Source organism: Podarcis bocagei (genome assembly GCF_964188305.1).
Source record: "Podarcis bocagei genome assembly, chromosome: 3".
NCBI classification, from domain to species: domain Eukaryota; kingdom Metazoa; phylum Chordata; class Lepidosauria; order Squamata; family Lacertidae; genus Podarcis; species Podarcis bocagei.
The window spans coordinates 6,956,326-6,976,433 of NC_138127.1; the positions used below are offsets into that span (position 1 = coordinate 6,956,326).

The 20,108-nt window shown below is 46.1% G+C and overlaps 1 protein-coding gene across 1 annotated transcript; it reads right to left on the bottom strand.

Moving 5' to 3' along the window:
- Positions 1–55: 55 nt before the first annotated feature.
- On the bottom strand, positions 56–18,038 carry LOC308584447 (glutathione S-transferase-like). The gene is made up of 7 exons (XM_081189249.1): positions 17,883–18,038; positions 11,034–11,201; positions 9,320–9,371; positions 4,999–5,131; positions 3,988–4,129; positions 2,713–2,844; positions 56–803 (listed from the first exon to the last, which is right to left on the bottom strand). Exons 2-7 carry the CDS (start codon positions 11,118–11,120, stop codon positions 681–683), a joined length of 669 nt encoding a protein of 222 aa, XP_081045375.1. The 5' UTR covers positions 11,121–11,201; positions 17,883–18,038; the 3' UTR covers positions 56–680.
- Positions 18,039–20,108: the final 2,070 nt, after the last annotated feature.

Below are 20,108 nucleotides of genomic sequence, written 5' to 3' on the forward strand. Positions count from 1 at the left end.
GAACTAGTCATGACAGAGCAGACATGTTATTGACTACTCAAGTAAAACATGGCACTGAAGTACAAAAGCTGTAGAATGCTTTATTTCACTTTATTGTACCATCACACAGTATTATCATCATCTCCTTTTGTGGATTTACACAGTGCCATTATCATGATCCTCTACTCAGTATCATTTGAACTCTGGAATGCACCAGAGAGGTGGTGGAACTCAGTTCCAGTGAGTTCCGGCTGAAAAAAATCCTTGCACAATATCAAATATTTGTTGACTTTGGCAATTTTATTCTTTGACTGCTGGTCGTGATGGCTGTGGCTGATGGGAGCTGTAGTCCAAAACCCCTTGAAGTTTTCATACCAGGTTTGGGAAGGTTGCATTAGACTAATATCTAAAGGAGGCCTCAGAATCTTCACAAAAGAGTTCTCATCTACTACATTTTTCAAGAGTTTGCAATCAAAAGCATTTGAGACTATGGAACCAAGAGGAAATACTATTTTACGGATTTAGGCTCCAATCCTATACCTGCATTTACCCAGGAGTAAGCTACGCTGAATTCAAATGGAACTAATGCTGAATAGACATGAACAGGACTACACTGTTAATCCTCCAACTAGTAAAAGAGAAGTCACACAGATTTGTTAAAATCATGCCAGTATTTGTAGTGATCTTCATAGCAGATGTTCTCAGATGTTAAAAATCTTCCTGATCTCTTGAAGAGCCTTGTCGTCTAATTCAAATTTCCTCTGGCTGCCTGGCTCCAAGAATTTCTTAATTGTGGAGATGTTGCTTACCCTTGCCTTGAAGTCCTAGATTGAAAAGCAAGAAGCACTTCTAAGAAAAAGGTACTAACACAGATGGTACTAGGTACTAACGTACTTAGGTACTTAGTACTAAAGGTAATAACACACAAAAATGCAGTTCACATATTGGAGAAGAAGACCGGCCTGGCCAGGAGTGTAGGAAGGTGGGTGTAGAGCAGCAGAGGGCGTGTGCCATCCATATGGGCTGCCGCTCTCGTGCGCTGTCCATATGGGATACTGCTTTTGCAGCAGCCCGTATGGTTGCCGTGTGCGAGTGGCAGCCCATATGGACTGCGCATGTGCGGCATTCCATAAGGAGTGCACACACGCGAGATGCCACACATGCTCAGTCTGTACGGGCTGTGCCACCCCAGGTGCCAGAGAGGGTTCCTCCGCCACTGGGCCTAGCCCCATCCATTGGCTTCAAATGTTTGCTTTCCTCTTCCCTCCCCATTCCTTTTTCCTTTTGTATCATGTGTATCATTGCAAGCTTGGGGGCAAGGGCCATTTTTACTTTCAATATGTGCGCAGTGCTTTGAAAATTTTAGATTTTTCTAAATGTTTAGTAATAATAATTATTATTTCTAGAAATGTGTTGAAGATTATGTCATTCCAAGCAGTTCTTTTATCATAGGATAAAAGTTAAAAATCACAAAGTTTTTAAATGGTCATTTGATGGAGGAATTTTGAAAAGCAACCTATCTGTTCATTAATAAGCAGTACCTTGTTTTTCAAGCATTCAAAAACCATACAGAAAAAATTAAGCCCATGAGTCTAAATTAATGAAGTAGTGCAGTATGTGTTAATAAAAATATTTTTTTAAAAAAAACAACCCATAAATACTACATGGGGTTATTAGTAATGTGGGGGGGGGGTCTCAATTTGCTCCCTTCCCTATTTATTTCTGATTCATAAAATAAAATTGGGTAAAAGGCTGGTTTGATTATAATAGAAATCCCATTCCTTCAAACTGTGGGATGTGAAACACAAGAGCAGTAAAGTACAACATTCCTAGAGTGAACAAGTTTACACATGGGGAGGAATGTTTGTCCAGCCAGCAGGCAAACTTCCTGTTTCCTTCTGGGCTGGGACAAACTTCCTCTGAATGTGACTGGAAGTGGGCGTGGCCTCACCTGTGCAGGTAACGACAAAAGCACAGGGCAGGGCAGCCATCTCCTTCTTGTTTTGACTACATGCATCAAAGAAGCAACATCTGCTTAGCCAAAGATGCTCTCTTGGCTCCAGCCAATAATAACAGTTATTATAGAGGCTTTAGTGAGCCTGAGCAAACGCATCTGCTGCAAGTTTAAAAAGGGGAATGTTACTCTGCTAAATTGTGAACTTGTTAACACAAGTTGGAAAGGCTATTATCAGACAATATAGCCTCTCCTGCATCCCTGAACATTCCCACACAAACAAATAAAGATTCTGACTGATTAATGAACACAGTAACAATAATTTTCACATTCAATCACCTATGGGAAGGAGAAGATCTGTGGTCCTATTGTCCCATGGTCCTCAAGCCACATGTGAAATCTGAACTTTCTCTATACTCTTTCTACAAGCCCCGCCTCCACCTTTATAATCCGGTGAGCCTTGTTTTGGTCAGGTTGTCTTGTAATGCATCAAACTAAGGCAAGTCTAGCCAGGAGATGAAGCACTTTTATCATCAAGCAAAGGAGATGCAGAAGTCTAGATGCCTGACATAAGGACATAAGACATATCCCCCAGATGGCCACTTGGACTTGCTCTCATACACCACCATAATCACCATCATAGAGATGCTGACATGCTAAGTGCGGCACACTCCTATGACTGAAGTTTATCCAGTTGCTGTATTTGCACTCTGTGAATACACACAGTCTTACAGTTTCCGTTCCATCTCATTTCTCAGAACATGTCCTAGTTCACTCACTTGCAGCAGAGGAAAGGCAGAAAGAACATCAGGCTTCATCTCTTCGACCATCAGAATAGCTTCAAGCAGATGGACATCTGCCCAGCTGAACTTCCCACCAACAAGGAAATCTTGTCCATGATCTTTTAAAACCTGTGGCATACAAAGAAATAGAAGTCAGTGTTGAGGGTTTGTAGACCCCTGGCTCAGACTGGGCCACAGAGGCTCCTTGTGGATTATTTCTGCTTCTTTTGTGTTTCAGACATGTAAGGCTGAGAGGCAGGCAGGGACTGTCCCATGAGAGCAGCCACTTGGCTTTTTCATTCAAATACAGTGGGTTAAGTACTTAATTCGTTCCGGAGGTCTGTACTTAACCTGAAACTGTTCTTAACCTGAAGCACCACTTTAGCTAATGGGGCCTCCTGCTGCTGCCGTGCCGCCAGAGCACGATTTCTGTTCTCATCCTGAAGCAAAGTTCTTAACCTGAAGCACTATTTCTGGGTTAGCGGAGTCTGTAACCTGAAGCGTATGTAACCCGAGGTACCACTGTATACATTTTACACGCCTGCATGTATCCCACTGCATAACACTGAAAGGCCCTCATTGCTGTGATCCTCTGCTCAGTGTTGGGATTCACAGGGTGCTGAGTAAGTCTGCAGGCTTCAGTTTGCAACAGGCTGATGCAATACTCTGTGAAGTGCTGGGTCAGAATGACTCAGCAGTAATGTGATTGGCTGTCACCTGTTTTAAAAGAAAAGCCTGTTCAACAGTAATTGTGGTGGTGCTGTGGTGCTGTGGTGTAGAGTCTTCGTTTGCCTCAAGGTGCAGGTACTCTGTATGAACTGCTTTTGTAAATATTTGTATTTAGCTCACATTAAACAAGACTGCACTAAAGAACCTGGGACTCTGAGCGTTCTGCTAAAAGCGCCGCGAGGAATACGCGACACTCAGTAGCATTCGAACTTGACATCTGGGGTGGGAAAACAAATATTTGCTGGACTCCAGCTCCCATCAGCCCTAGCCAGCATGGCCAATGGTCAGGAATTAGGAGAGTTCTAAAAAAGGTAAAGCTAAAGAAACCCTGACAGTTAACTCCAGTCGCAGACGACTCTGGGGTTAGGGCAAGAGTTGTACTACCCCCCCCCAAAAAAAAATGTTGGTAGACTTGTAGGTTTACTATTCCACATTTAAGTGCTTCCTCAGAATTTTGCTGCTGCTATGGATGGTTCCCCCCATACACCTTCAGCAGTCGATATCTAGCTGCACATTCTACATTGCTACCTGACAATCCCTTACCTTTTCATAAACTGGGAAGTATCTGGTTGTGGCCCTCTCAAAAATTAGGCTAGTCTGCTTTTCTTTGTTTTCAGGGGGCTGGAAAGGGAGCATCATTATCATCCCCATCAGATCAGTTGTTCCTTCCACGTACATGTCAATCCTGAAAGAAGCCATTAGCACAGTTACTTTCAGAGTTTATTTTCTTAGTTTCTCTTATTTCTTTTCCTTTTTGCTTTATTATTATTATTACTATTATTTTATTTTTTATTTTTCCAAAGTTTCAATACATATACGCATATTCTACATATTTTCTCCATCTATTCCTATTAGACTTCCTACCCCCCCCCCCCAAGTTGGGAAAGATTGAGGGCACAAGGAGTAGGGGACGACAGAAGACGAGATGGTTGGACAGTGTTCTCGAAGGTACCAGCATGAGTTTGACCAAACTGTGGGAGGCAGTGGAAGACAGGAGTGCCTGGCGTGCTTTGGTCCATTGGGCCACGAAGAGTCGGACACGACTAAATGACTAAACAACAACAACAATCACCCCCCCAGTGGCTTCCCATTTTCCCATTTTAACGCTGCCTATCCTCAGACAAGAAATTACCACCCAATTATTATCGTGAAAGTACAGGTCAATCTAAATATAATTAGAGCATATCATAATTACACAGAAATAAGAGAATAATTAATACTGTATTATAAATAACATATGCAATGTCTTTCCATTTTCTGATATTCAATCTGGCATCTTCCATACGTGGTTGGAAAGTTGACAGTTATGTTAAGCTTGCCATTACCATGTTATGGCACGGTTTTCCTCCCCAAGTAGCTATAGCCTAAATTTCCTTGTAAGAGTCACATTGTGACATAGCTAGCTCTAGCTCTAGGAATACAGAGATGCAAAAGCAGGAAGATAGCTGGATGTTTGCAGTTCAGTGCATGCATTCCATATTTTCAGCTTCTGTCAAGAGCTGGCTTTCTTTTAAAAAAATAGACCTAGAGTGAATTCTACATGTTCATAAGTACAGTGCTCTCTCCTTCAGGTCCTTCCCGTAGAGGTTGTGCTTTGCTGCAATGTAGCTGAGAATAGCTCGCGTCTGCACCATCTTCATCCCATCCATTTCCACCATGGGCACTTGCTGAAACAGGAGCTGTCCATCTTTAAAAAAGAGGGCGGGTGTGGGATAAGTGATTCAGTCCTTACCAACTTAAGCAGCTTAAACCAATACTTCAGATCGATTCAGACTGCCTTCTTTGAAAGTTAAAAATGGTGTATTAAGTCTCTGATACAGATCTTTCTTCAGGAAAATCTGCCTCCCTTTTGGTCTGCACAGCTCAAATAGGAACATGGAAAGGCATCGTTTTATTTCCACCCTGTATTTGTTCCATGCACTATTTCTATTGCGTGGACAGGCGGAGTCCCCAGATCCTGCACGGTCCCCCCGTCATGTGAATAACGACTCAAGACAACGTGCTATGGGATTAAATTGGCCACAACTTTATTAAATTTCAAATGTGGGTAGACCTTGGCTCAGGCATTGGGCGTTCTCCCTCCCCGGTCCCCAGCCGGGGACCTAGGGAGCATCAGGGTTATCCAGTGTGTGTGGGGGGGATGGGCCGGCTCTGGAGAACATATGTTCAAGCAGAGATGGCCGCCCCTGTAACGCCGCTGCCGCAGGAGGGAGCAATGACGACCTTTCGGTGTACGGCCAAAGCCTCCCTTCAGAAAACCCCTTTAACGGGGAACCCGGGTATCGCCGCCGCAAGAGGAAGATGGACAAAAGGATTCCGCCCAAGGCCTGATACCGCCAAAGTTGTGACGTTTTGCTACGGGAAAGGCGAAACCTGCCAATGCAGGGAAATTCCTTTCCGGCCCTTTAACAGCGACCTTAACGTAGCAGCGCCCGCATACCTGTGAAGAAAAGTTAACCTGCAAAACCTGTGAAGAAAAGTTAACCTGCAAAATAAGACCTTAACTGAGGGTGGGTAGGGTGGGAGAAGCTCTGGAGCCAAGTGTGGATTCCTAGGTAAGATCCTCCCTCTATTGTGTGGGCAGGTAATCCCTCCCCTACCTGGCCTGGTCTCCTTGGCAACGCTTCCCCCAGGTGGGATTGGACAACTGACTGAGGTAGGTGGAGACCTCCAGGTATCCCACCTGAGGGAAGGCAAAGCCAAGCCTATGCTGTTGGGAGCCGCTCCAGATCTAGGGGCTGCACGCGTCCACGCAAAGGGCGCCCCCCCATTTTAAGCGGGGAGCGGTCATTGCGTGGACAGGCGGAGTCCCCAGATCCTGCACGGTCCCCCCGTCATGTGAATAACGACTCAAGACAACGTGCTATGGGATTAAATTGGCCACAACTTTATTAAATTTCAAATGTGGGTAGACCTTGGCTCAGGCATTGGGCGTTCTCCCTCCCCGGTCCCCAGCCGGGGACCTAGGGAGCATCAGGGTTATCCAGTGTGTGTGTGGGGGATGGGCCGGCTCTGGAGAACATATGTTCAAGCAGAGATGGCCGCCCCTGTAACGCCGCCGCCGCAGGAGGGAGCAATGACGGCCTTTCGGTGTACGGCCAAAGCCTCCCTTCAGAAAACCCCTTTAACGGGGAACCCTGGTATCGCCGCCGCAAGAGGAAGATGGACAAAAGGATTCCGCCCAAGGCCTGATACCGCCACCCGAGACCGCAATTGCGGTCTCGCCGCCAAGACTACCAACATCTGAAAGACGCCTTTGCCATCCTCCACCAATCAATCAGGCCATGCCTGATGTCGCTCAGCCAACGCTCATTACCCAGGTCCGATAGGTGCACGCCATCGGGCTGAAATAGCTCCTGCATGTAAACTTTAATGTTGGGGTGTTTCATGACCTGACCTCCCATGCGAGTGGTTGCAGAGCGCACTGCCCTATTGATTTTTTCCACAGTGTAATTAAGTCTAGTGGGTTTGATGTTGCCACGCCAATGCAAGCGTGGTAGAGGTTCGTACCAGAAAATCGTGATATTGGGGTGAGTGGCGTGCACGCTTTCCAGGTCTGCGATCGCTGTTTTGATCAAAATTATGCTTTTGTGCACGACCAAGTCATGTTCGCAGAGGTGGAGCACAACCGCACTTGGCGGGTGGCAGAACGCAAGTCCGTGACGCAACTGAGGGAGCAGGGCATCCCACCGTGGAACGCAGGTTCGTGACGCAACCGAGGGAGCAGGGCTTCCCACCGTGGAACGCAAGTTCATGACGCAACTGAGGGAGCAGGGCATCCCACCGTGGAACGCAAGTTCATGACGCAACCGAGGGAGCAGGGCATCCCACCGTGGAACGCAAGTCCGTGACGCAACTGAGGGAGCAGGGCATCCCACCGTGGAACGCAAGTTCGTGACGCAACCGAGGGAGCAGGGCTTCCCACCGTGGAACGCAAGTTCATGACGCAACTGAGGGAGCAGGGCATCCCACCGTGGAACGCAAGTTCATGACGCAACCGAGGGAGCAGGGCATCCCACCGTGGAACGCAAGTTCATGACGCAACCGAGGGAGCAGGGGATCCCAACGCCTTCCCCGTTGTCCGAACCAGGCAATGGAGATCTTTGGCTGCAGACCCAGATGTTCTCCGCCTGGACCAGTGGTGGCATGGATGGCCGCCCAATGCACAATGCTGTGGCCGAAGTTTGGGGGTTGAGCCTGAAAGAAAGGATTATATGGTATCCGTCAGTGTCTGCTGGTTGTATCTAATGTAGCCTTTGAAGGCAGCTGAACGCCACCGCCCCATTGCTTTTATGTGTTCTGCCGGGAGGCCGCTTGCAGCTGCCGTGGTTGCTGCACCGATACAAAAGGAATGCCCAGAAAATTGTGCCGGGTCGCCTACACAAGCATGGATGGCCTTACGCAGCGCCCGCATACCTGTGAAGAAAAGTTAACCTGCAAAACCTGTGAAGAAAAGTTAACCTGCAAAATAAGACCTTAACTGAGGGTGGGTAGGGTGGGAGAAGCTCTGGAGCCAAGTGTGGATTCCTAGGTAAGATCCTCCCTCTATTGTGTGGGCAGGTAATCCCTCCCCTACCTGGCCTGGTCTCCTTGGCAACGCTTCCCCCAGGTGGGATTGGACAACTGACTGAGGTAGGTGGAGACCTCCAGGTATCCCACCTGAGGGAAGGCAAAGCCAAGCCTATGCTGTTGGGAGCCGCTCCAGATCTAGGGGCTGCACGCGTCCACGCAAAGGGCGCCCCCCCATTTTAAGCGGGGAGCGGTCATTCTGTTCATCATTGGCGAAATTACGTGACTTACATAACTCATCGTGTAAATCATATTGTCGTTATATTACACCATCTCATTCCTTCTAATGCAAAGGAAGCACAACACAAATGTGTGTCTCTGTGTGTATACATCTCATGTGTGTATAAATGGTAAAGGGACCCCTGACCATTAGGTCATAACCAACTCTGGGGTTGCGGCACTCATCTCGCTTTATTGGCTGAGGGAGCCAGCATACAGCTTCCAGGTCATGTGGCCAGCTTAACTAAGCCGCTTTTGGCAAACCAGAGCAGCGCATGGAAACGCCATTTACCTTCCTGGCAGAGCGGTACCTATTTATCTACCTGCACTTTGACGTGCTTTCGGACTGCTAGGTTGGCAGGAGCAGGGACTGATCAACGGGAGTTCACCCCGTCACGGGGATTCGAACCGCCGATCTTCTGATCGGCAAGTCCTAGGCTCTGTGGTTTAACCCACAGCGCCACCCGCGTCCCTTCATCTGTGTATACATTGTTTCAAATTGTTTTTAATGTTGTGTTTCAATGTTGTAACCCACCCTGGGACCTTATGATGAAGGGTAGGAAATGAATGAATGAATGAATGAATGAATGGCACAATCATTTATTTATTGTCTGTGGACAGAAAGCAACAACAGTGCATACCAATCATAGAATTGTAGAGTTGGAAGGGACCCTGAAGATCATCTTGTCCCAAACCCTTGCAATGCAGGAATGTGTAGCTGTCCCACACGGGGAACCTGCAATCTTGGGTTTATCAGCACCTTGCTCTAACCAACTAAGCTATCCAGGCTTAATCCCATCAACTGGATTGATTTCTCTTCTGGACATTAGACAAATAAGCAAACACTGGCAATTTCCCCTCCCATTTCCACTTTGCTTGAAATTCTTCAACATCCCTAAATCTAAATTCCCTATTGTTTTTCTAGTTCAAGGGAAGACTGAACCAATCTCACCCCTGAAAATAACTATGTGTAGACACTGCCATGGTCCCCAGGACAAAGTGGTTTTTATTTTTAACAGATTCAGTCGCTGCAGAGCCAGTCTTTAAAGCAGTTGCATGCGGGCAACACTTTCACCTATAGACTTACCATTCCGTAATTTTTCCAAGTCTTCCTTTTTCTCTATAAATTCTTCTTCAAACTGAAACAAAGCAGCCAATATATATATATATGTAAAGGGAATTGGGGTTGCTTGTGCATAGATGTAGCTGATGCTCTAGGCAACGTTCCCTGGCTAAACCTTTCCCTGGCTGGACAGCCCTTTCTCTGTGGCTGTCTCAGTCACTGACAGAATCCGTCAGTGGGCGTTTCCTGAACTTCCTCCAACAAAAAAACTCCTTGACACCAAGTCTCCGCCTAGACTCCCTGCGCGGAAGTCTCCTGCGCAGAGTGGGCGTGGCCAGCGGAGGTCCTGGACTCTCCCCGCTGGTCTCTGTGGAAGAGTCCTGGAGCCCTCTCTCCGAAGTCCTTCCCTGCTCCCCTTTCTCCCAGGTGTCACACTGATTTCCTTCCCCAAAGGAAGTGTTCTCTCTCCCTCTGCTGGTCCCTTCTCCCGCATCATTGGGGAGCCTTACCTCCACTCTTGGCTCCGATGGCAGTTCCCTGACAATATATATATATATATATCCCAACTTTACAAGTCTTTGCTGACCTTGCAGAGAATAATTAACAGATACTTATCTTTTATTTTAGTTTAAGAGCAGCTGATGCTTCTTGGAATTTTTGAAAAACTGCAAGATGCAGTACAGCTTTTAAATTTCATTTTTCTCAGTCCGTACCCTTCATTTGAACTGATTTCTATTAGAGAAGCAGTGGTTGGGTGAAAATGGGCTCTTTGTCTTTGCAGAAATCATATGCTCAGACTCTACACAATGCATATTTTCTTTACTATTTTTGTTTTCATTGTGCAGATTAGCCACGCTATTCATATAAGCATATTCCTAAAAATGGCTTCAAAAGACAAGCCATTCAACCCATTGAAATAAGACCCAGACGGAGGACTCTGAACCATTGCCAGACATCCAATTCCCCTTGGCCCTCTTTCTGTAGCTGTGGAATACAGTCGTACCTTGGAAGTCGAACACTTTGCAAGCTGAACAATTTGGCCAGTTTGCAAACGTTCTTTGGAACCCAAACGTCCGACGTGGGTTCTGTGCCTTCCTGCAGCCAATCGGAAGACCCGCCTTGGTTTCTGAATGTTTTGGAAGTTGAACAGACTTCCAGAACCAATTCTGTTCGACTTCTGAGGTATAACTGCATTATGATTCCCCTCTCATTTCTGTTACGTTGGAAATTATATATTCTAAAATATAGCCGCAGGTTCCCTAGCAGATGATTGATGCTGCAGTCCTATATCTGCTGAGTGCGACTCACATCTAAGTGAACATGCATTGGCTTCCACTGTATGAGTCAATATGAAAAAATGGTATTTTAATTGTCAGCCAAAGTGTTTGCTTTCTGGGGATGGATATTTCCCATACAGTGTATGAGCACCCAGAATTGAGAAAACCACACCCTTAAAAGTGGGTGGAAATTGGCTTCACTGCTTGGGTGACATAAGCAGGAGCATGTTTTTGAAAGACTACACTCTATTTCATCATATGCTTCAGTAGTTTTCCTGAGCTGAAGCACACATATATAAATGCATATAAGAATATATACAGGAATATGCGCGCACACAGTTATGTTGATAAGACATCTGTGGCATCTTCTGCTTCCTGTGCAGAAGAGGCCATTTATTTTGGCCATTGTTGGTTCATCTACCCAGCATTGCCCCGCCTCTTCCTTTTATGGGCACACAAACCTCTACTCCAGCTGCTGCAAGCAGCCAACGGATGGATTCCATCTTCCCTCTCCCGTTAGCATAGTGCAACTTGGGTTTCCCAGCCATCGTTTTGGGTAGTCTTCTACTCTGTCAAGCACAACACAATTGACGAAACAGCTTCACAGTAGAACTGTATTGTGGACTGTCCTAAAAATGGAAGCGGGAGAAAGATGCATTAGAATAGGGGGAAATGGCCATGAGTCGAACAGGCAGAACATTCAGTGTCGAAAGTGCTGGGATACAACTCAGCTTGTACTAAAGGCTGGTAGGTTTGCACACAATATTGTGGTTAAGATTTGATAGATTAACATGACAGCCAAAAATGGGAATTTATTTAAAGATAATTATGAAAAATGTTGGACTGAAGTGAAAAAAGATTTAGAAATTTGGTAAATTTGAAGCTTTCACTGTTGGGCCGAATTGCTGTGATAAAAATGAATGTATTGCCGAGAATGTTGTTTTTATTTCAGACATTGCAAATTGTGGACAAGATGGATTGTTTTAAGAGGTGGCAGAGAGATATCTCTAGATTTGTCTGGCAGGGCAAGAAGCCCAGAATAAAATTTAAGATACTGACAGATGCAAAGGAAAGGGGTGGATTTGCCCTGCCAGACCTTAAACTTTACTATGAATCAGCAGCATTTTGCTGGTTGAAAGAATGGCTACTTCTTGAAAACACAGACATTTTGGATTTAGAAGGTTTTAACAATGTATTTGGTTGGCATGCATATTTATGGTATGATAAGGTCAAAGCTCATAAAGCATTTAAAAATCATATTGTCAGGAAAGCTTTGTTTAATGTTTGGATAAGATATAAGGACTTGTTGGAAAATAAAACCCCAAGGTGGCTGTCACCAATGGAAGCAAAAGCTTTGAAAAAGCTCAATATGGAGGCCAAATGGCCGACATACTGGGAAATTTTGGAACAAGACGGAGATAGATTGAAATTGCAGAGTTTTGAGAAATTAAAAAACAAAGTGAGAGACTGGCTTCATTATTATCAGATAATGGAGACATATAATTTGGATAAGAAAATTGGCTTCCAGGTGGAAAAGTCAAAATTAGAAACAGAACTGTTAGAACCCAAAACTAAAAATTTGTCAAGAATGTATAATTTGCTGTTGAAATGGAATACTCAGGATGAAACGGTGAAATCTGTTATGATTAAATGGGCACAGGATGTTGGACATAATATTATGTTTGCCGACTGGGAACAGTTATGGACCACAGGTATGAAGTTTACGGCATGTAATGCCTTAAGAGAGATTATTATGAAAATGATATACAGGTGGTACATGACCCCAGTCAAGCTTGCAAAAATCTATCATTTGCCCGATAATAAATGCTGGAAATGTAAAGAAACTGAAGGTACATTTTTTCACCTTTGGTGGACGTGCCCAAAGATTAAGGCCTTCTGGGAAATGATATATAATGAATTGAAAAAGGTATTTAAGTATACCTTCCTGAAGAAACCAGAGGCCTTTCTCCTGGGCATTGTCGGCCAATTGGTGCCAAAGAAGGACAGAACTTTTTTTATGTATGCAACAACAGCAGCAAGAATACTTATTGCAAAGTATTGGAAGACACAAGATCTACCCACCCTGGAAGAATGGCAGATGAAGGTGATTGACTACATGGAATTGGCAGAAATGACTGGCAGAATCCGAGACCAGGGAGAAGAGTCGGTGGAGGAAGACTGGGAAAAATTCAAAGACTACTTACAGCAACATTGTAAAATTAATGAATGTTAGAAAGATGTTGGATAGAAACTAAGCGGTTTCCAGCTGTAATGCTTTAAGAGATATGAAAAAAAAGAGGTTACACAAATGGGTAAAAGTTTAATGGTAAGGATTTGCTGAACTAACAAATCGAACTGGAATACAACGAAGGGAGGTATGAGGAGGTCCGAGGAAATAAGTGTATGGAAGTTATGTTATTGAAAATTAATGTGTGTTTTTAACTGTTTTTTATTTTGTATGTTTCTTTTTCTTTTTTCTTGTTATATCTTAAAAACTTTTAATAAATATCTTTTAAAAAAAAAGATTTGATAGATAGAAGAGAGGGCTCAGCAGAAGGAAAGAAACAACAACTCCATGGAAAAAGACATTGGAAGTTGACAAAAATATGAAATTGTGTTTTGATTGTATATGCTAAAAATGTTGAAATGTAATAAAATATAATCCAAAAAAAGGAGGAAAGCTTCAAGCTTTCTAGACTGTTCTTTAACCTGACCTGTCCTCGGGTTCTCAACTGATTCTCTCATGGTTGCTGACCTTATTTTCCTACTTCTTCATCCTTACCTTGGGAGATGAGACATCTTTATATGTTTCTCCTACTGAGAACAAAGAACAAGCGAGGCTCCTTGCAACCTGTGTTAGACAGAAGTACGATCTTTCCTATCAAGCATGTTGTTGTTGTTTAGTCATTTAGTCGTGTCCGACTCTTCGTGACCCCATGGACCAGAGCACGCCAGGCACTCCTGTCTTCCACTGCCTCCCGCAGTGAGGGAGTCTTCTCTTCTCATGAGGTGGCCAAAGTATTGGAGCCTCAGCTTCACGATCTGTCCTTCCAGTGAGCATTATTTCCATTAATCAACTTGGCTTTCTTATTTTCCTAAACTCATTGAGTCTAAGTGCAATTGCATTGAAGGTAAAACATGCTCCCCCAAAACAGAGATTTATTTTTAAGCTGAACTTCTGCAGTTAAACTCCAACTCTCATGCTTCAACAGGTAGACTTTCCCCCACTACTTTAGCTTCATGCTGAGGGTGAAATTTATCCATTGGGTTTTTGCCTCTTCTGAAGCTGTTCAATGCACAAAGCACCAGCAGCAACAGCCTTAAAACTGAGGTGTTGAACAATTGCACACATGTCTGGTTCTCTGCTGTTTTTTCAAAAATTGTTTTTGGATCTTTACACAGAGTGAACTATGCCCCCCATACAACTTTTTGTAGCCTGATGCTGTAGCCTGTAGCCACAGATGCTGCTGTTTCCTTGTCCCTCTTCCAGATTTGGATTGGATGGGGAGAGGCTCAGAAAGAATCTCTCTGGGGGGCACCTGTAATTTTAGAGGCTTCTGACTGAGGATTCATTCCTTCTGGATTTTAGCACATTGTAACATGACATTAAGAGACATGGGTGGTGCTGTGGGTTAAACCACAGAGCCTAGGACTTGCTGATCAGAAGGTAGGCGGTTCGAATCCCCATGACGGGGTGAGCTCCCGTTGCTCAGTCCCAGCTCCTGCCAAGCTAGCAGTTCAAAAAGAGCACGTCAAAGTGCAAGTAGATAAATAGGTACTGCTCCGACGGGAAGGTAAATGGCATTTCCGTGCGCTGCTCTGGTTCGCCAGAAGCGGCTTAGTCATGCTGGGCACATGACCCGGAAGCTGTATGCCGGCTCCCTCGGCCAATAAAGCGAGATGAGCGTCGCAACTGGGGTCACGACTGGACCTAATGGTCAGGGGTCCCTTTACCTTTACCTTTAGCATGACATTGCAATAAGTTAACCATTGACCAGAAGTATGCATGAATGAACTGGTCCATTTCATAGGGATAGCTATTGCAACTAGGCTGCCAACTTCTGAACAACTTCTGCCAAGCAAGCACCTTTATTTAGGTAATCATGTCACTGACTCTCCCCAAGTTTTAAAGAAGATTGTTAACTTTGCATGTCTGCTATTGTAATCGATCCTATATGTTTGGCAGTTATAGATATATTCTTTCCAAAGTATGTAACGAGAACCAGAGGGTCCTCCTAAACAATGTGGTCCCTCCACAATGCTCCAGCAAGAGTGGCTGATGTGGGAGTGAAGAGGACTAGAAACTTTCCTTCTAATGGGCGTAGCCAGGATTCTTGTTAGAAGGCAGAGCAGCCAAAGTTATTGAGTTTTCTTTAGGAAATCACAAGTTTAAATACCCCGTAAATAGGACATTGCGGCGGGGGGCAGGCTTCTGCTGTGTGTGTGTGTGTGTGTGTGTGGACAGAACCTCAGATAACTGAGTCCTTTCAATGCTTTTCAATATTATTTGTGGACCTAGAGGGTCCCCTTCAGTATGCCCTCCCCCTCCCCTTGACTATGCCCATGTTTCCTTCCATCAACTTCCTTAAGTTATCCTAGATCTGAAGTCTGATTTTGGTTAATCCTTCCATCCCTTACACCACTTTATGTACTGAGTTGAATAGGATCCAAAAGGCAGCAGTCTGATTGGTCCTAGAACAATAGGATCCAGAATGCAGCAGTCTGATTGGTCCTAGAACAATAGGATCCAGAATGCAGCAGTCTGATTGGTCCTAGAACAATAGGATCCAGAATGCAGCAGTCTGATTGGTCCACAGGAGCCACCCAATCCAGCCCCAGGTGGAAGTGAATCCGCAACCTGATTGGCCTACAGGAGAATCCCGGAATTAGCCAATCACTTGCGGCCCATTGTGTAAATAATGTATATAAAGCAGATTTTTTTTGGGGGGGGGACTTTCATTCCTCACTACAGTGGTACCCCGCAAGACGAACGCCTCGCGAGACGAATTTCCCTATGGGCTTGCTTCGCAAAACGAAGCTTGCCCCGGGGACAGCGGGTCTTCTCTTTTGAAGCAAGGGGCGGCGGGGAGATCGCTTCTCCCCACCGCCCCTTGCTTCAAAAGAGGTCCGGGGGCAGCGGGAAGCGCTCCCACTGCCCCCGTACCTCTTTTGAAGCAAGCGGCTGTGCTTCTCCCCGTAGCCGCTTGCTTCAAAAGAGGTCCCGGACCTCTTTTGAAGCAAGCGGCTGCGGGGAGATCGCTTCTCCCCACTGCCCCTTGCTTCAAAAGAGGTCCGGGGGCAGCGGGAAGCGCTCCCGCTGCCCCCGGACCTCTTTTGAAGCAAGCGGCTGTGCTTCTCCCCGCAGCCGCTTGCTTCAAAAGAGGTCCCGGACCTCTTTTGAAGCAAGCGGCTGCGGGGAGATCGCTTCTCCCCACCGCCCCTTGCTTCAAAAGAGGTCCGGGGGCAGCGGGAAGCGCTCCCGCTGCCCCCGGACCTCTTTTGAAGCAAGCGGCTGTGCTTCTCCCCGCAGCCGTTTGCTTCAAAAGAGGTCCCGGACCTCTTTTGAAGCAAGGGGCTGCGGGGAGATCGCTTCTCCCGGTGCTCCGAAGCGGGGCGGGGGGGGGCGGGAACACCTTCCCCCACCGCCCCGCTTCAGAACGGTGCTCCGAAGCGGGGTGGGGGGGCGGGAACACCTGCCCCAGCCGCCGGGCTTCGTAGCGCTGCTGCGAAGCCGGGCGGGGGGGGGGGCGGGAACACCTGCCCCAGCCACCCCGCTTCGGAACGCTGCTCCGAAGCGGGGTGGGGGTGCGGGAACACCTGCCCCAGCCACCCCGCTTCGGAACGCTGCTCCGAAGCCGGGTGGGGGGGCGGGAACACCTTCTGAAGGCGGGCGGGGGGCGAAAGTCTTTGTCCCCCCTGCCTGCCTTCCCAGGGGCTTTTAAATCACCCCGGACAGCGGAGAAGTCCTTCGCTGTCCCGGGGCGATTTTAAAATGCCGCCCGCCAGCATTTTAAGATCGCCCGGACAGCGGAGAAGTCCTCCGCTGTCCCAGGGTTTTTTAAAATGCTGGGGGTGGGAAGAAAAGCCCTTGTCCCCCCCCCCCAGCCTTCAGAAGAGGTCCGGGGACAGACTGTCCCCGGACCTGGTCTGAAGGCGGTTTCCCTAGGAACGCATTAATTGATTTTCAATGCATTCCTATGGGAAACCGTGCATCGCAAGACGAAAAAACCGCAAGACGAAGAGACTTGCGGAACGAATTAATTTCGTCTTGCGAGGCACCACTGTACTATGAGCTGAATAAAGAGCATGAAATCCACACTCGACTCCGAGTATATTTCAACCACCTACAAGGGATAGGGAATTTCTCTTGAGTTAACCTGCCTTAGGATCCAAGTCAATATAAACATCAAAGCTCCCCTCTTCTCTTGGCACTGCAAATGCAAGGCGGGCAAAGCATAACCAGCCCTCTTAAAACTGATAATAATTTTCAGGCCTAGCCTAGGTGTTAAGTGTGTTCACTAAGAAAGTACCACTAGAACAAGCTACTCTCAAGTGTGCGCACAAAGCTTCACAGCATTAGAACACATTATTTTTAGACTTCATAATCTGCAGAGGTGATTGCTGCCAACAAGGAGCTTCTATTCTTGGCAGCCAGAGCACCAGAAAACCGACAGCTTTTCTCTCACTCTGCCCCACTGACAGAGCAATGGGCTTTCTGGTTGAATTTCTGGCTGCCATGCAGTTACAGTACAATAGTCCTTCCAGGGAAAGCTCACCCCTGTCTCCTGATATACTATTAATGTAAGCTCATTCCTGCAATGCTTCATTTTCTGGACTCCTCCTGCTTATCCCCCAGACCTCAAAATGGTGGGTGTTGTTCTCTTTATCCAGCCACTTCCCGCTCCTCTTCCCACCTACCATTTTTCACATCTCAGGAGAGCAACCTCTGCTTCTTTCAACTTCTCCGTTTGCAGTTACCCCACAGTATTTCCTTTCCTCTATCCAACTTGCTGACCCAACTAATTGCCCCTGTTGTCTTTCAGGATTCCACTTCTATGCCTCAAACCCCTTTCCCTTCTGCCCCTTCCTCTCTTTTCAACACCCGACCCTTCTGCTTTCTAAAAGCCCCCTGCTTCTCCGTCGCTCACCTCCACTAAAATCAAAGTGCAACCGAATTGCATTTAAGGTGTGCCAAACTGGATAGAAATGCCAGTTTGCCACCTTTGGTTCCTCATCCCTCTTTTCAATTATTACCAGATGACTGAGTGTGTAAGTAATCCGCCCCCCCGCCCCCCGCCCCCAGTACTAACCTCCAACCAAACCTGAATCCACTTCCAGGGTCTAGGCAAAAGAAACTGAGCTCTCCCTTTTCTTTGCTCGTTTTTGTTCCACCTTCTCTGAAGATTTGCATCTACGATTAAATAAAGCTGCTGCTGAACAAGTCCGAACAGTTTTGCCTGGCTGCTAAATCAGGGAGGTTTCCCTTGCCCACCTTTTTGCTGAGGGGGAGGAGGACGTCCCCCCAAGGCCAGGCCTTTTCACATTCCTGAAGCGTAGCTATGCTACTCTGTTCCACAGCACAGCGCAGCACAAAAGACCCTTGTGGAAAGTTTTAAAAATACCAAATATATGTATCCACACAGAGAAACAAATCCATCTGTGCTACAGTCACACGGACACTGGGGGGGGGGGGAAACCATCTAGTCAATTAGTCATCAATGCACAAGACACTTTTTGTCCTATTATTTACTTTATTTATCTGCAAAATTCTGTAAGGTTAGCCCATCTCAAATGGATTATTTTCTGCTCACAGAATCTGACTCCCCATGCATGCAAAGCAACACACAGCATCTGTGGGCTATGATACTGTTATAGAGCCTGTTCGGGAATACTAGAATTTAATAAACAGTAGTAATTAGGTAATATCAAGGATAGGAAGGGAAAATATAATCTGCAGACATTGTGCCAGACAAAGAAGCACAATCTTGGATAAATGCCTTCAACACCTGGAAACTCGCACCGCTTGAAAATTGGGTGGCATGTAGCGATATTTGACACTAGAGTCTTGTGATCTCCTGACTTGGATGAAAGTTAGTATAAGACTTTTAGATAAGGCTTATCAGGTGCTCAAGTTTTGAGTTTCTATTGCAAGGAATTTCCGGTTTGTAGCAGCAAGGAATAGACATTTGGAGCTCGAGCTCCAGGAAAGCCACCTGATTTGTGGTTTTGCAGCCTATATAACACCGGTCCTGAAAGATCTACATTGGTTCCTAGTCTGTTTCCGAGCACAATTCAAAGTGTTGGTGCTGACCTTCAAAGCTGACCTCTGGCCCAGTATACCTGAAGGAGTGTCTCCACCCCCATTCTTCAGCTCAGACTCTGAGGGCCTTCTGGTGGTTCCCTCACGGTGAGAAGTGATGTTACAGGGAACCAGGCATAGGGCCTTCTCGGTAGTGGTGCCCGCCCTCTGGAACGCGCTCCCATCAGATGTCAAGGAGATGAACAACTATCTGACTTTTAGAAGACATCTGAAAGCAACCCTGTTCAAGAAAGTTTATAATGTTTGATGTTTTATCATGTTTTTCATATTCTGTTGGGAACTGCCCAGTGTGGCTGGGGAAACCCAACCAGATGGGCAGGGGATAAATAAATTATTATTATTATTTATTATTATTATTATTATTATTATTATTATTATTATTATTATTATTAACTGAGTAGTCTCGCCCAGTCCCGTAGTTGGGGTGGGGTGAGCAAGAGGGGGGCCATTGAGTGTCCCAGCCTTTGTGTGTATGTACACAGGAGCGACGGGTAAAATGGCATCAAAGCAAACATGCACAGGTATTTATTTATATACTGCTTAATGATGGGGTATTGCTTGGCCTGTCCTGAACTTGTCATGAATTGAGAATACATACCGTATTTTTCGCTCCATAAGATGCACCCAACCATAAGACGCACCTAGTTTTTAGAGCAGGAAAACAAGAAAAAAATATTCTGAACGAAACAGTGGATGTATGATTTTTGTGGTTCATGCTGTGTCCACAGACATGTGATCTGATGGTGAGTTTGGGGTAGCCCAATGCAAAAATCCTGAGGATCCATGTGGATCCGTGCTTTGTAACCACGTTTCTGCACCATTGCAGCCCCAGGCAACAGTGGGTGCGTGATTTTTTTGGTGCAGGCTGTAGCCGTGGACATGCTATGTGATCTGATGGTGAATTTGGGGTGAATTTGGGGTGACCCAATGTAAAAATCCTGAGGATCCATGGGCTTTTACCTCCCCCCCCGGCAGCCTCCACTAGCATTCCTCATCTCTCTTCCGATCCCACTGATCAGCTGTTTCCTTTCAACTCTCCCTTCCCTCTTGTTTGCCTTAGTGTCTTTTCCTTAGCTGGAGCAGCTTTTTGCTCCTCCTTTTCTTCTAATTTCTCTCCATATTGCTTTAGTCTTCCTGTTTCCCCCCTTTGCAAGTTTGCTGTCTTTACCTCCCCCCTCCCAGGCAGCCTCTTTTATCACTAGCATCCCTTATATCT